This window comes from Erithacus rubecula (assembly GCF_903797595.1).
Source record: "Erithacus rubecula genome assembly, chromosome: 3".
NCBI classification, from domain to species: Eukaryota; Metazoa; Chordata; class Aves; order Passeriformes; family Muscicapidae; genus Erithacus; species Erithacus rubecula.
The window spans coordinates 3,861,277-3,874,763 of NC_136689.1; the positions used below are offsets into that span (position 1 = coordinate 3,861,277).

Consider the following 13,487-nt stretch of genomic DNA (forward strand, 5'->3'; position numbering starts at 1 on the left):
TGGTGAGGGTGGATTCAACAGCTTGAAGAAGGCAGCAAATAAAATTACATTTTCCTCTCTGTAATAGGCATTTGTATTACATGTCTATAAATATTGTAATTATCTTTAAAAAAGAATTTATGAAGAGTAATCCAGGATAAGGTAAAATCTGTTTCATGAGAGCTTAAGCTGGAGAAGAAATTACCTTGGCAGCAATTTCTCCAAGTGAGATTCTGTCCCAACAGACACACTCCACTGTAACCCAGACCTCTTCTTGAGAAATCCCTGCAACAAATAAGTTTATAATCAAGATCTGATGTTTTTATTTTGTTCCCAGAAGGGCTGGATTCATGTAACCTGCTAAGTGATATTTGCTGTATGATGCCTGAAATTGATTTTAAGAGCATTTTTAGTTGTTAGGAACAGCTGTTACTTTTAGATTCTGTTAATGACTGAAGCATAGATAATGCAATGATTCAGAGAAAGTTTCCTCTTCCAAATGAGTGGGATTCCTCTTTATTCCTTTGTATCTGGGTTTCATAATACAGAGAAATTTGAAGAGGGGCATGGAGGAAAATGGGGATAAACAGTAATCACACCAAATAAATCTACATCTCTGTTCAAGTCAGTGTCTTTTTGAAGCTAAGCCACCTCTATTTTTCTTCCAGAGAAACAAGGTAAATATTTCATACATAGTCACACATTGTTCCCTTCTCCATTAAGAATCTTTTCCAGAATTCACATGCTGTAAATGGCTTGGGTTCTGTAGAACATGTCACCAGAAGCAGCATCATTTTAGATGTGTATTTTCTCATAGGGTGAATATTTGATGAGACCTGCACTCAATATCCACAAAATACCAGTGAGCTGGAGAAATCAATAGGGTTTAGAAGGAGAAGTCAAAGGAACTGAAGGAAAGATGTCCCAGTTTGATTTTTTGCTATTAAGGATGTATCTTTTGGGGAGCAAACTTTGGATGAGTGAATTTCCCTGTCAGGAATTAGACTTGTAGCCTGTCTCAAGAATATCCCCAGGGAGAGAATGAAAAATTCATAAAGCAAAATGGAGAAACAAAACTTTTCTTTGCAGAGGAGCACCCTTTAACATATTTTTGCAAGATGAATTTGTTAGAGCTGTTCCTAGGAAAGAGAGGAGAAAGCTTGCAAAAATAGACTAATGCTTTGGATTTGATGTCTTGCTGAAGTATTTGCTGCAAAAAGTACCACAGAGAATGTTACTGTCTCTATGGGAACATCTTTGGGCTATATTTAGGAAAATTAAATTAAGCTTGTTCTCCTCAGATCAGCAAGGTTTTGATAAGGCTTTGGTTGGAGGTGTAGTGGTATTTTGGGGGGAAAAAAGTGGAGGAATTTCTTCTACCTTTGTGTTTGGTGAGCCACTTGTCTTGCACTTTTCAAGTCAAAAGAAAGAACTAAAACTCACTTAAATTTGAGTCAACCTGTGTGTGTGGCAGGAGGCAGAAGCAGCTCTGCTTAATTTCACAATCTCAGGCTCTGAATTTGGTTATTGGGGGGAAAGAAGACCCTATTAAACCCTGATAAAGATCAATTTATTAAAGTGAACTGATTTGATAAGGATATGAGCTGATCATAGATGCCATGTCCAGGGATATTCTTTAGGTTTGGGTCTCTCTTCATCTTGAAAAACCAATGACTGGGTAAAAACTGTGTGGCAAGGTGATTGACTTGGTGTTTTACACACAGTGTGGTGCCCAGAAAAAGAGGTTTTTACAGCTCTTCAGTAATTCATACTAATTTAATGCAGAAATTCTTCAGGAAGATGTCCTGTGGCTGCAGAGGCTGCTGTGTGCAAGTGTCCTTCTGTCTGCCCATACTCTCTGCAACAAAAAAACACTCCCAAAGGGCTTTTCTATGGCTTGTTCAATCAGCATTGATTCCTAGACTTTTCAAAATAATAATATTATTATTCCTGCAGTTAAATGAACATGTGGAGCAGCAGTTCCCCCCCGGGTTGTGCGATGGCTCCAGGTGCCGCCCGTTTCTCGCCTGTTCTGCATTTTCCCCGAGCTGGAGCTGCTGGGGACAGAGCAGATTGTTCTTCCCTGCCTTTCCCACCATGTCCCACGTCAGCAGGAGCTGGGGCAGAGCGGATGCTGTACATATTTCTGCTCTATAAACACGTGCTTGTTTACATTCGCCTCCCGAATCCTCTCCCCGTGCCAGAGGGGATCAGCCCTGGCTGAGATCCGGACGTTTTGACCCCATGTGCTGCCCCTGTTCCCATTTGTTTGTTTCTCCTTTGTCTTCCTTCCCAAGTATTTAACAAATCATCATCAAATATTTTCCATGGTTTTTATTTTTTTTTCAAAGAGACCAACCTTGAAGCGATTAGAAACTGAGATAGGCAAACATGGGATCAGGTGGCTGTGTGTTACTGATGGAGCAAAATGGGAATAAAACAATCCTATTTATTGTAAGCTTGTAATTTATTGTAAGCATAATTTATTTGGCAAACCCTCTGCCATGGGTGCAGCAGCTCAGGGAACCTCAGCACTGCAGATTTTGCAGCTTTAAACTATCTTTGCTGATCCAGCTTCACCAAACCGTGACGTTACACCAACACTGCAAATACATCAAATTCTTTTTATCAGCAGAAAAGGCTGGGTTGGATTCACAGGCCACATCTGCTGGTGAACTTTGTGCAGTGTATTTTTTTTTTTTTCCTCTCTCTCTCTTTTACTAGAAGAAAGGTTTGTTTGTTGGCTGCTCGGGGCGGGACAGGAATGTAATGCATGCACAGACTGCGCAGTATTTCCTGTTCAACTGCTGCAAACCTGGGAAAGCATCCAGCTCCAGCCTTGCTCAGACAGCACAGAAACCCTGCATAGTCCCAAATGCTGCATTTCTCACAAAAATACTGGGTTTAAAGTGAACCCTCACGCTGTGCTGGTGCTGTAAATGGATCAGTCTGTGGCTGTTGCTCTGTAATATTTATAGATTTACTGAGACAAAACACTTGAAGTGCTACAGGGACGGGGAGATGGCTCCATAATGGCACTGCAGAAAGTTGTGTTTATTTTGTATCATAATACATCTCCATAGCATTGCTTGCATGCTTCACTCAGCTTGGTTTACCACCCACTTACAAACCATGGCAGTCTTGTGGCACTGCTGCTGCTTTCTCATTATTTGCTGTGTTTTACTTTTCCCTTAAACTGGTTTGAAGCATTGCTTTTGCACTGCATGAGTTTTGCTCCAGGAGTGGAAGATTTCAAGGCAGAAAGCTTGGAATTGAATCCCTTTTGCCAGCTAGCACTGAACTCCAGTTCTGCAAACCTGGCCTTGAGTGTAGTGTAAAATGAGAGCAGTGTAGTGTCAGAAAAATACGTTATATCTTTTAATTTATTTTTTTTTTTAAAGTGGTTCTGGTTCTTTGTACATGTTTCAGACCATCAGCTGATGGGCGTGGCTACTTATTTATTCTATTTATTCATTTACTTATTTTTTAAGCAGAATTATAATTTGAACAAGTGTGTTCACAGGCTGCTCTGGAGCCTATGAAGTGCTATCACTCTTCTCAAAAAATAAAAAGCAAATTCTAGGAAAAGGTTTTGCTGAGAGCTGTCTATGTGTGGATTAAAAAATGCTGTATATCCTTGTAGCACCTTTCTTAGTGTGTTGAGTTTCAGTGTGTGAAAAGTGCACAGGTAATCCTTGAAGATGGGGGCACATCCATCCTGGCTGCTCCAAGGAGAGCACAGGCAAGGCTGGATGGGCACATTCAGCTCCTCTTTAAGGACTGCCCAGGTATTTATGGCAAAGGTACAGCAGCTCCCTGGCTCTTGCTGGGGGAGTTACTGGAGGTGAGCATCTCCTGATTTCTCCTTTGTATTATTCTCATCCATCTTCTGTCCCAGTGGCTGTTTCAGTGGCAAAGCAGCACAGGCACAAGAATGAAAGTGCTGCTTGTTAATTAGTTCCTTCCTGGATTACAGGAGCCCTACTTTTGAGCCCTTTGGAGATACAGATCTGCACGTGCTGCTGCTTGGAATTGGAAGTGGTCTCAGTGTAGCCCTGTCAGCTTGTCAGGCACTGGAGCAGGGGAGGAGGCAGCCAAAATCTGCACTGTTTAATTTGAGCTTGAAGGTATTTTGCTCAGAAGATGGTTCAGCAGGTTAATTGGGTTCTTAAAGCAGTATTTAACTTCTCAGCTGCTCTCTGAAACGTGGGTGCCCCTGAAGCTGTGGATCTGCCTTCAGTCTTAGGGCTGAATAAATGCCACAGTTGGGCTCTGACAGATACATTTATTTTTCCATGATCTTGCCTAGTAGCAGCTCTCCTTAATTGTGGAATACTGCAAAAGATGTTTAAATCATGGCTTATATGAGAAGCTGGCAGATGTATGGATGTTAGACCATCATATGTGTCCAGCCAAACCACAGTGTGAAGGCTGAAGTGCAGCAGCAGCTTTAAGGTGTTGGAATTTGCCTTGAGATCCATCAGCTTCTTGTGCTGTTTTGAGCCTTTTCATGGTTTCTTATCCCTCCTTGTCATTTAAGAGGCTTCTGTGTGCAGTTGGTGTTTTGAACATTTACTGGCTGCATTTCATGAAGCATCACAGCCCTTGCAGAGACAGCAGTGCTGAGTTCTCAGTCGTGTCTTTTAAAAGTGACTTTACAATTTCACTACCTTTGATCCTTAAAATATGAGCATCCAACAACCAACAGCAGATATTTAATCTACCCAGATTTGAGGACTGTAATAAATAATTTATGTAGGGTGAAATAAAGAGGGTTTTTTAGCTTTAAGCTGCTGCAACAGAAACATTTCCAAAGCTTTGTTTGGTTAGGTAGAATTCTTTTTTCTTCATACAGCTTTAGTTGAGTTGATGGATTAATTAAGATCCATCCTGATGGTTGTTGTACTGGGTACTATGAGAAATTGTATTTTTAGAGGACTTTGGGAGGTGAAACTGTAGTGTTCTGATATCCACTGGATAGTTTCTGTTAGAATAGAAAGGAGGATAAGTTATAGGAAAAGCAATTCTTGAGTAGCTATTTCATCCAGGTGCAACTTCTGAGTTTGTTTTCCAGAGCATCATGGAACCATTTACTAAGCAGTTTTTTCCTAAAATTCCCTAAAAGATCCTAAACCATGTTGCCTTTTACAGATCCAAGTGCAGTGACCTAAAGAAATTATCTCAAAAATAAAAATAAGTTACTCAGTTATTTTTCCCTCGTATCCCCACCTGCCTTATGTATTTAAGCTTTTTTCCTTGCCCATACCTATTTAACCAACTCCATCCAGAGCAAACTACTAATGGAATGCTTAGGAAACAGGTTGGTGGAGAGTCAAATGTTTTGGAAAGGTTTTTATTTCACTAAACTAGTCTGGAATCCCTCCTTTCAAATTAGTAATTTCAGTGGAAAACCCAAAACCTTACTTTTACTTAATTGTGCTGCTGGGGAGAGAAAGATTGCCAGTTTCAGTTGAAATTAAGGTAATTCTGGGGTATAATATGCTGAATTTAGAGCAATTTTCTTAGGTTGTACATGCTTGAAGGTTAAACCAGTTGTGGGTGGTTGTTTCAGGTATGTGACAGTGCTTTTATTTGCTGCAAAGTTTACATGGGAGATGAAACCTTCCAATGATAAACTGCAAATGGCATTTTAAAACCAAAGTTATGAGAGCCTGACGTGCAGATTTGGCACCAAGTATTGTAAAACAGTTTCTGCCCTGGTCACATCAACAAAAAGAGGAGCTGTGTCAGCAAGTTGATGATTTTCTACTTAACTGTTTCTGTCTTGAGGCATGTGGGATATAAAATTTCATTTCTCTGAGAAGATCAGATACAGTATCTTAAGAAGTTGGAGGAATTAGGCATTTCTAATAATGTATAGATTTTAAAACTGCTTCCTTTGAAGAAAGGCTTTGTTTAATATCACTTAATTCTGACTTGTCTTTTTCCATCCTGTGTTATAAACAAACTCATGGTGAGAGCTCACCATATCCAGATGTTCATTTTAGAGCATTTAGCAAGTTCATCTGTAAGAGGAGAAGCCTCCTCATTACCCAGTTTATGTTATTTGGATATTGCACTCATTTAATTAGGAGAAATTCAGCAGTAATTAGCTCTCTGCTGGCTGCAGAGGGGTGGGCTTGGAGCCCTGCAGTCATCCAGAGGTGGCACTGAGGGGTTTGTGGTACTGGGGCTGCACAAGAGTCTGATTTTGTAATTTCACACCACTGCAGCAAAACCTGTTGGGTAAAACCCTCAACTAAACTTCCTTAGGGTACAGTGCATGAGAGGAAAATCTTTTTCTTGGCTGTGGAACTTGTGCTGCTGCTGGAAGTGGGAGAGCAGCACAACCCCTCTGCCTCCAGAGGATGCTTTGTGTGAGAGGAGCTTGGAGAAGATGCTGTAGATTACTTCTATTAGCACCTCTTGTATTAATTTCTTTTATAACATTTGAGTTATTTTACCTGTGTGTGTAATACTTGGGATTTGGTGTGGCCTTATTCTCCCTCTTCTCTTATAAACCACTCTGTATGGCTCCATACCTCCCATTTAAGCTGATGTGATTGCAGTAATTTGTTTTAGAGCTTGCTTTATCTTTTCCTTGAGCCCCTCCCCAGATGTAGCAGCACTGTGGGTTTGTTAAGTCTTGCCTGAAGATTTCCATAAGCACAGTTCTGGGACTGTCTTTGGGTTCCAGACAATTCAGAGAATAACATATCCTCAGATAGTGAGTCATGGGCATGAGGCTTGTCTTTATAAATGGCATCTGGAAATTACAGGTGAGACCCTAAATTAGGGGCAATCTGCATCAGAGTTACTTCCCTTCTAGACAGAAAGAACTGTGCTCCTGTTTCTGACCTGGTTGCAAAAATAATGTTTTACAAATTCAGGTAATTTGACCACTGAAGGCTCTTGCAGACCTCCAGGAGATCCCTGGTGAAGCAGTGTGGGATCTGTGCACTCTGCTCTCCAGTGTGGCCTTAAACCATGTGGAAAAGGAAATAAAGTGATCCAAATTAGTGAGGGAAAAGGTTGTGGATTTGTTGGTGCATGTAAATAGATGTGTGTGTTTATTTGTGCATCTGTATATAGGTTTAAAACTTAACTGGAAAGTTGCAGGAGGGCAGCATGACTTTGAATGAGTGGCCTTTAAAATAGCAGATGGAATTAAATGTAGATACATGTGACATTTTCTGTATGGGAAGATAAAAGAATTCTTGATTTATATTTGCAGGGATGCTTGAAATCCCTTCTAATGAAGAGATCTTGGTGTTATAGTCAGATCTGAAGAATCACATTAGCCCAATGCTCACTTGTTGTAAACCTCAAGTAAGATATTAGGAATTATTAGAAAAGCAAGAGAACAAAGCATTGCGTGGGTGTATAAATTCATGGTGGAATTTCTTCCTTTCATCCTGGATATTGTGTGTGCTTCCAGTCCTTCTGTTCCTGTTCAGAAATTAGATTAGGGACTGCAGAAAGGTAAGAAACAACGATGCTCAGAGTTCTGAAGCAGCTGAACTCTTGGCTGAGCTTTGCTGTGGGCTTTGCTGTTGTGTGATACTTTGGGCTCTAAAATTTGCTGCAGGTTCAGAAAGTGATGGGGCAAAGCCATGACAGAGGGATTTGTTCAGGATTATTACACACACACACATTTTTTGTGTTCAGGTGAGGAGGTCCTTAAATTTTACTTGGGGTGTCCCTGGCGTGGTGGGAGGGGAAAGCATCTCTGCAGCCTCACCCTGATCCTTTCCACAACCCTCCTGCAGACACCTGCTGCTCTCAGTCTTCTCTGCTTTCACACTTAACATATTTTCATGTTGTGGGGTTGTTCTGCCTGGGCTTTTTTGGGACAGAGTGTTGACATGTTCCATGTGCAGGGGTTGAGCTGTAAAACGTCACTCCAGTGTCCTCAGCATTCAGTGAGCTGGGCTAAGGATGGTTCAGTGTGGCTGGGGAGGGTGTAGGAAATCACCTCCAGAAATTGAGATGGCACCTTCCAGCAGATGGAGAGGGGAGAAAAAGAAAAAAATATCTTTTTTTTTTTTTTTTTTTTTTTTTTTTTTTTTAATTCCATATGCTGGATGCTGCTCAGACTTGCAGTTTGGATAACTCATTTACCCTTCCAGTATTGCTAGTACCTGGTCTCACCCATGAGCTTTTAAGGAATTGCAGGTTTTGTCCTCAGCAGTTTTGTCTCTTTAAAATGTGCTGCCATCCAGAATGCCTGAATTTGTGTTGGTAATTCAACATCAATGCTTCTTTGCACCTTTATAGTTGTTATATTTGTGCTGTCACTGCTTCAAGGGAAGCAAATCCAGCAGAGTACACAGACTGCAGGTGGCTCAGAGGAACTATTTTCCATGATGCACAACACTGTCAGAGTTCCTGAAAATGAGATGTGGGTGCAAACATTTTCTGTATATGCAGTACTTGTATTTTAACATAGCACAGCATATAAAGCCACCTGAAAACTTCTGTTCCTTACTGCATCCAAAATTATCATTTATTGAGTCACTGTAAAGCTTCTATAATAGCTTATTGAAGAAAATCCCCTTAAAATAACATTTAAATTAGTGGAAAGATCTGTTTGAAAGAGAACTGTGTTATGAATGGCAGAATTGTCAAGAAAAATCCAACATGAAAGATTATTTTTCCTAGTAAAATGTTTCAGTAAGTGAAAGGGAGTGGCCAGATTTCAAATGTGTGATTGGATCCAAGTGTTCTTAGAAGATTTGGACCAATCAGTATTTTTTGTCTAGAGACTTTTTGAATGTTTATTTACAGAATTTACTGTCTCTTTCTGTAGTAAGTAGAGACCATACAAGTATTAGTTCTGGAGTGGTTTTGGTGTTCACATTGATCTCTTGTGCAGCTCAGGCTGTGAGTTAGGAATTTAAGCACTCTGCTGTAACTGATACCTGCATTCAAATGAGATAATTTGCCCTCATATTTTTAAGTGGAGGATGAAAACAAACCAGAAATTATTAGCAAGGTTTCTGTGGCAGTAGCTGTAGGCAGCAGGGCACACTGCATTGTTCCTCCTGTTCTAATTTCAGCATATTTCAATTTTTAATGTCGGAAAGGAATTCTCCTTGCCAGGATTATATTGCAACTAACTTGCTTGTGCTTGCAATACCATTTTTTTCTGAGTGCTTTGAAAATGTCCTTCCCAACTGCCCAAGTATCCTTTGGGGATTTTTTAAACTGTGTTGTTACAAACAGAATATGACATTTTGAGAATTAGTCTTTTACTGTGACTTGTGGCACTGGTGGCTGGAGTTCTTCATGTGTTTTTTGTTTAACTGGAGTATTGATAAGTGATGCTGGATTGGTTTCAGTTTACAGATGTCTTTTAAAGTAATGAAACACTCCCTTAAGCACACAAATCTCTGCACAGTTCTGGATTTATCCTGTTATTGGAGCACTTCTTAAATTGGTGAAACCTATAGAGCCTATTTAGTTTTTGATATTGGCACACTTGGCTCTTAACAGCAATTAATAACTGAACCTGGGCATTGCTCCTTGCCTTGAATGGAAAAGTATTTTGGCAAATATGGAAATGATGGGACTTAAAATTTCACTTACCCTCTAACTTTGGGATGGGGGAGGGTTTGATTTCCTACCCAAAGCAGGAAAGAAACATTTCTAAATAAACATTATGTACAAGTATAATAATAGATCATTAAAACACTTGCTGAACAAATCAAGTATTACTTAAAACACTCTAAAACTTTCCTCCAACTCTTTTATTTTAACATTTGTTCAGGATTTTTTTTTCTTAGGGAATCCCTAGATGTCTTGCATGCATTTCTTTTCTCTAAACTATTGCTTTTAACTGCAGTTTTCATCCTTTGAAAGTGCTACACTTGCATTCATTCAGCTGTATGTAATTTTTTTACCACTTTAGGTTTATTTTTATCCTGGTAAACCAATAAACAAGTTGAAAGTCAAGGCCAGGGCTCCTGTTTCTTTAGTACCACCCTTGTCCTGCAGCCTCTGTGTTGTGTCTTCTGTCCTCCAGCAGTGCTGTCAAACAGCAACAGAGGAAACTCAGAAACATCTCACAGCTTTTCCTGGCCCTTGCAGGACTTTTAAATGTTCCACTCGTGGCTGTGTAGTTGTGTAGAAATACTACAGTAGGCATTTAGTGCATCTCTGGTTTTTAGATCTCTTTTCTTCCTGGGTCCAGAGACAAATTTTAGCAGAGTTATTTTGTGTCATTACAGTATCCACTTGGGATGTTACTGGGAAAAACTCTGTGTTTCTCATTGTGATTATGCAGAGTTCCAGGGTGTCACTGTACGAGTCTGTCAAGGGAAAAAAATGTGTTAAAAAACAAAAAAAGGGATCTCAGCGTGCTGGAAAATCTCAGTAATCTCAAGATTTGATTCAGATTTCTGGGTATACAGACCCTACATCTTCAATTCAGTTGTTACAATGCCTGTACCACATTAATCAATTTTTCTCCTGTGTTTTTTCCCCAGTGTCCCAATGTAATATCAGCTTGAAGAAGCAGAGGAGTCGAAGTATCTTTAGCACCTTATTCTGCTGCTTTCGTGACTACAATGTCGAGCCACCATCCACCAACAGCACCAGTGCTCTGCCTCCTTTGGTGGAGGAGAATGGAGGACTTCAGAAGGTCAGGATTTTGTCTTGTTTTGCTCTCATCTGGGTGGTTTTTTAAGCAAGGGTTAATTCTGCTTCCAAAGGTTTGTCCTAAAAAATTTCCCTCGTGGGGAACAGCTGTGAGTTACAGGAAAAAAAATTACTGGTTTAATAGTGGATTGCTAATACTGCCTATTCATCTGTAATATAAAACTAAGATTTCTGTTGTGGGTGTTGGCACTCTACATTTTATAAGCAACTAACATTTAAAACCTGACCAAGACACTAAAAGAAATGGAGACTTCCCATAAAAATTCAGCTGCTGAGTTGTCCCCAGCTTTGGTTCCCTTTCCTGATTACAGGAAGGTTAAATTGTGTCACACTGGAGTAGAGTGGAACCTTGTGAACATCACTTCAAAGGATTTTCATGATGTAAAAACAAATCATAAGAGCCATTATTATTATTTAGACCTTTTTTTCTATGCAATCCACTTATATTCAATACATGCTGAGTCCAGGGATAGCAGCTTTTGGACATTTTTCCTGTTTATTAAGTTTTGTTTGATGAGTCAAATGAATGGATGGAGATTTTAGATGCAAATACAGAATACAAACAGTGCAACATAAATTTGTATGTTCTTATTAAGATAACATTTGTGTTCTGAACTGAAGAATTTCAGCTCAGAATGGCAAGCACAGGAATGCCAAGTTTTCCATACAATTTCCAGGACTCTGAGATTGCAAATACAGGTGAATCCATGGTGGAGAATAGTGGCAGAAATGGAGATGTCTCTGTGGGATTTTTACCCTTCTGCTTTTCCCACAATTTTTCATGTCTGATGCACTGATTCCTTACTTCCCTTGTCCAGTCCATTTTATTCTGGTTTGAATTTTGCTGGTTGTGTTTGAATTCTGAAAAACTCAGGAGAAAAGCAAGGAGCTGTTTGGTGGGAGAGAGGGAAGGAGAGCAGATAAAAGTGATGGAGATTGAGAGGATTGTGTGAGGTGGAGTCTGAGCTGCAACAGCTCCTGCTCAAACTGCTCTGCAGAGATAAAATGCACTGAAAATCCTGCCAGGAGGAGGGACTGTACATGTATTTTTAGACTTCTTCTGCTAGCCAAGGTACATTTTGAGTGAAAGGAGGGAAATCTAGCCTGGATGGGAAAGCTGAGGAGTGTGTAGCATGTATGCACATATTCATCTGAGGGAAAAAAAAAAGGGATGGGAAGCTACTAAAATTCCCTTTCCACTGTGCTAGAGAATGGAAAGGAGGCAGAAGTGAGGCTACTGGCAAAACTACAGCTGAGAGAAAATGAGACTTCAGTAGAAACTAAAACATAAAACCAAGTTTTGTTTTTTCTGTAGAAAAACATGAGTTAAAATGGTCTGGAGCCAGTAGTGTCCAGATTGCATTTTACATATCAATTATTTTCTAAATATGTCTTATATATAAATATATAGCCTTGAAAGATTGCATGTGTGTGCACACAAGTTTTCATTCTCACTCTGTGTGCCCCAGTGAGCAGTTCTGGAGTTGTGCAATACTTGTACATGAGACCAGGACATAAAATCACAGCATACCCAAAACTAGATCAAAAACTTTAAAAAAAGATCAAAACTTACAAGATTAAAAAAATAAAAAATTCAAAGAATATATTGAAGCAAATTTAATTAAAGAGTGTTTTCTTCAGCTGAATGAAAGGCACTCAGATATTCATATCTTTTCAGAAGAAATCAATATAGCTAAACTTTTAGGTGGTTTTTTTGAGGTCAAATAAGTCTGTGACACTGCTGTTTTAAATGTACTGTTAAAAATTAATAAGCTCTATATGTATTTATACTGTTTTTATTTTGAGTGCTAGCACAGTATATGTAGAAAAATCTTCTAAGGAAATAAAAAGAGCATTGAAGACTAGAATATGCTGGAATATTATTACACTGTGTATTGTCAGCCTGGTGATTTTTACAAGGAGAGCTCTTTCAGAGCTGTGCAGGCTGCTTGAATTTGGTGATGTTACACTGAGCATCTTATCTAGATTCAGAAATAAGTAAGGTGGGGGAAGCACCAGTGGTGAAATGAAATGTCCAGGAATGACAAAATTGCCTCTCAGGTGAGAAAATAAAACCTGACAACCCACTGCTTCAATTCCTCTGCTTTTTCATTAAAGCTCTTTTTTTGCATTAGTTTCACTGCCAGGTAGGAATTGTTTGAGTTCTGTTAAGCTGCTGCTCAGATGATCACTTAATTAAATCTCCTCTCTGTGTTTTAATAATTATTTATCACATCACTGTTCACTTCTGGCTGGGCTCAAGTCAGTGTTGTGACCCTTTCCTTAAAAATGGACAGTGAAAATTGCACAATAATGTCAGGCAGTTACCACTGGAAATGAGTATAAAATGGTTTGGCTGTACTTTCCCTTTGCTGTTCAGTGGAGTGGGTCCATGAAAACTGGTGATAAAAACTTCAGAGGAAGGAAAGGAATGGGGGAAGCCTCTGCTGCTCTCACTGGAATTCAGTGTTCTGTGTTGCTTCTGGAACATTCTGAAGCTGATGTGATAAGCCAAGTTCCTTGTAATTAGGAATTCTTGATTTTTGTAAATGCTGACCTGTTCAGAAGGAGGGAAGGTGGGGGAGGGTATTTTATGAAGTAGTTGAAAACACAGCACTGAAATTTTGTTCAGAGTAATTGTGATGTGTGAGACAATTCTTCTTATTATTATTTGGCTCTAGTAGAAAAAAATGAAATCAGTGCTTCAGATTAATCAGTGCTTCATGATGTGACTTGATAGTGCTTGACATGTCAAAGTGTTCTGTCACTTCATGGGATTGGAAGAAACACCAAACTGAGCATGGTTTGGATTAATCAGTGCTGAATTCTATTCTGTACGTGGTGGGGGG

The 13,487-nt window shown here is 39.5% G+C and overlaps 1 protein-coding gene across 4 annotated transcripts in view; it reads left to right on the forward strand.

Annotated features, from left to right (window-relative positions):
- CTDSPL (CTD small phosphatase like) overlaps positions 1-13,487 on the forward strand; it is a 76,538-nt gene that overhangs the window by 33,583 nt on the left and 29,468 nt on the right. For all 4 annotated transcript variants that reach the window (XM_079300522.1, XM_079300521.1, XM_079300523.1 and 1 more), the window contains exon 2: positions 10,467-10,621. In XM_079300522.1, coding sequence (XP_079156648.1) covers positions 10,467-10,621 — 155 coding nt within the window. The remainder of the gene's footprint in view (positions 1-10,466; positions 10,622-13,487) is intronic.